Source organism: Tasmannia lanceolata, unplaced genomic scaffold (genome assembly GCF_043159265.1).
Source record: "Tasmannia lanceolata isolate RefF3 unplaced genomic scaffold, GAP_Taslan_0.1 ptg000035l, whole genome shotgun sequence".
NCBI lineage: Eukaryota > Viridiplantae > Streptophyta > Magnoliopsida > Canellales > Winteraceae > Tasmannia > Tasmannia lanceolata.
Window position 1 is genome coordinate 637,858 of NW_027518712.1, and position 2,565 is coordinate 640,422.

General features: G+C 43.2%; 1 protein-coding gene across 1 annotated transcript; it reads right to left on the reverse strand.

The window, feature by feature from the left end:
* Nucleotides 1-221: 221 nt before the first annotated feature.
* On the reverse strand, nucleotides 222-1,370 carry LOC143859599 (uncharacterized). The gene has a single exon (XM_077370259.1). The coding sequence runs from the start codon at nucleotides 1,368-1,370 to the stop codon at nucleotides 222-224; it is 1,149 nt and encodes a 382-aa protein (XP_077226374.1).
* Nucleotides 1,371-2,565: the final 1,195 nt, after the last annotated feature.

Here is a 2,565-nt window from a genome sequence, read left to right on the forward strand (position 1 = left end):
GCAATGAAGGTGGAGTTCAGGGCAGGGGGGAGGTTTACTGGTTAGGAAAAAGAATTGAATTGCAGCCACTACCTCATCACCCACAATGTACCAGAATCTTTTAAAGAAATTTCCATTGAATCCGTCCGGACCCGGGGCTCTATTACCATCGACTCTGAATATGGAGTCTTTAATCTCTTCAGGAGTGAAGGGACGAATTAGGTGATTAGCTTCTTCAGCAGTTAAGGGAAAAAGGGTTCAGGAACATCATTCATGAGACTTTGGTTATGATTCAGCAGGTCCTTGAAGTGGTTTACAATCGTTTCTTCCACAACACCTTGATCTGTAGAAATTTCACCATTTGGGAGCTGAATTCCATGAATCGAATTTTGGTTTCTTCTCATTGCCATTGCAGCATGGAAGAAGGCAGTGTTTGAATCACCCAAATTAAGCCAGTCAATTCTAGACTTTTGATGGTAGAGCTGTTCTTCTTGGTTAGCAATGGATCGATATTCCTCGCGAGCGATGAGTTCCTCCTGACGAAGGGCAAGATTAGCAGGGTCCCCAGCAAGCTGGCTCTGGATGTTATCAAGATTCTGCTTAAGGAGAGGAGCCTTAATGTCAACTCTTCCAAAAACATTTTTATTCCACTCTTTGATAGCATGCTTAACGTTTTGGAGTTTTTTGGAGAGTCTGAACAGGGGGTTCCCCTTTATTTTGCAGTACCAAGCTTGTTCAACAATAGGGTAAAGAGAGTGGTCAGATAACCACATGTTGTGAAACTTGAAAGGTTTACCTCCACTAGATTCTTTAGGACAGAGGGTAATTATTATAGGAGCATGGTCGGATAAACCGGGGTTCTTGTATAGAAGGACAGATTTTGGGTGAGAGGTCAGCCACTCCACGTTTACTAAGGCTCTGTCCAATCTCCGGAGCTTCAGGTTACCAGTCCGAGAGCTATTGTTCCATGACAGCGATTGCCCAACAGCCCTTAGATCGGTTAGAGAACAGTTGTCAATGCACATATTGAAATCATCCATATCATGTTGAACCGGATCAGCTCCTCCCCAGTTCTCCTCAGAGAATCGGATAGCATTGAAATCCCCCAACGAGATCCACGGATTTTGAATAACATTTGCAATCCCACCCATAGTACCCCAGAGGATACATCTTTCAGCTGGGTTATTGGAAGCATAAACAGCAGTAAACTCAAATTTCTGGTTAGAGACAGGGATGAAGCACTCACCATGAATATGTTGAAAAGAAACTGAACTTATTTGGATTTGAATGACTTGGGGGTTCCATAGAACCCAAATGCAACCCTTGCGAGTATAATCATAATTGGCATGGACAGACCAGTTATCACAGATATCAGAGATGAGGCCTTGCATATCTTCTTTGGAGGCTTTAGTTTCCAGGAGGCAGATAAGAGATAACTTGTTTTCTATTATAAGTCTTCAGATATCTGCCCGCTTTGTTTCGGAGCGAATGCCCCTAATATTCCAAGCTGCTAGACTGATCATTGGATACAAGTTTTTGAGTAGCATTGGGTCTTGGAGACGTAGGCTCTTGTACCAGAATCATGGACATCAGGTTTTCCTTCTCGAGCAATATGTGAGAAGAGGGAACATCATGCCCAGTACTATTACGGAGGGGTTGCTGATCAAGGCCCAATTTAGGATCTTCAGCAGGAGTTTCAACATTACCAGTAATCTGCCCTTCTGTATTTAGGGGATCAGGCTCAAGAGCAAGGGAAGGAGAATAACACTGAACTTCATTGGGGATCGTCATGGATTCGTCAGTACTAGGAGTAACAGTAGTTTCATCTAAATCGTTGTCCCCCAATAGAGCAAAAATGTTCTGGGTTTGAGTATTCTGCTGAGAATGTTGGTAAGTTGGTGGGCTCTTAGAGGTAGCCATTACACTCACAGTTACTGACTTATCTGAATTTCCATCCTGAGTAGTAACAGTAGAGGATACAACCTTGTCAACTTGCGGTTGAACAGAGACAGGTCGCCATTCCATTTTGCTTTTGGGGTAGGTTTGCTGAACTTTTTTGGGACATGCCTCTGAGGGATGGCTGAAGTTATTACAGTTTGTACATGTTGTTGGCTTCCATTCATATTCAACAAACTGGTTGTGGACACCATATGGCGAATGAATGGGAATGACCTCCGGATATTCAGCCCCTGCTTCAACTTCAACACACAACCTAGCATAGCTTAGCCTGGATTGTTCAGTTGTTCGAGTATCCATGTACAAAGGATTTCCAATAAAGCTACCAATTTTGCTAAGCCCGTTAGCAGACCAGAACTCTAGAGGAAGCCCGGGCAATCGAATCCAAATAGGAATTGATGTGAGCTTGAGCTTTTCAAATGGCATCCCTGGTCTCCATTTCCGCAAAATCAGTGGTCTTCCACTATACGAGTGGTCCCCAGACTCTAGGACAGCCTCACAGTCATCAGGGTATGTGAACTGGAAAAGATAGAACCCATTGTTTAAAGAAACAAGATGTAATTCTCCTCTGAGCTTTCACTTCTTTGAGAGATTTTCTCTCATATTTAAGAAATAAGGTCTGCGACCTAT

Bases quoted from the DNA above. Each gene is read 5' to 3' on its own strand.
- LOC143859599 (XM_077370259.1), bottom strand. From the start codon at position 1,370: ATGCAAGGCCTCATCTCTGATATCTGTGATAACTGGTCTGTCCATGCC.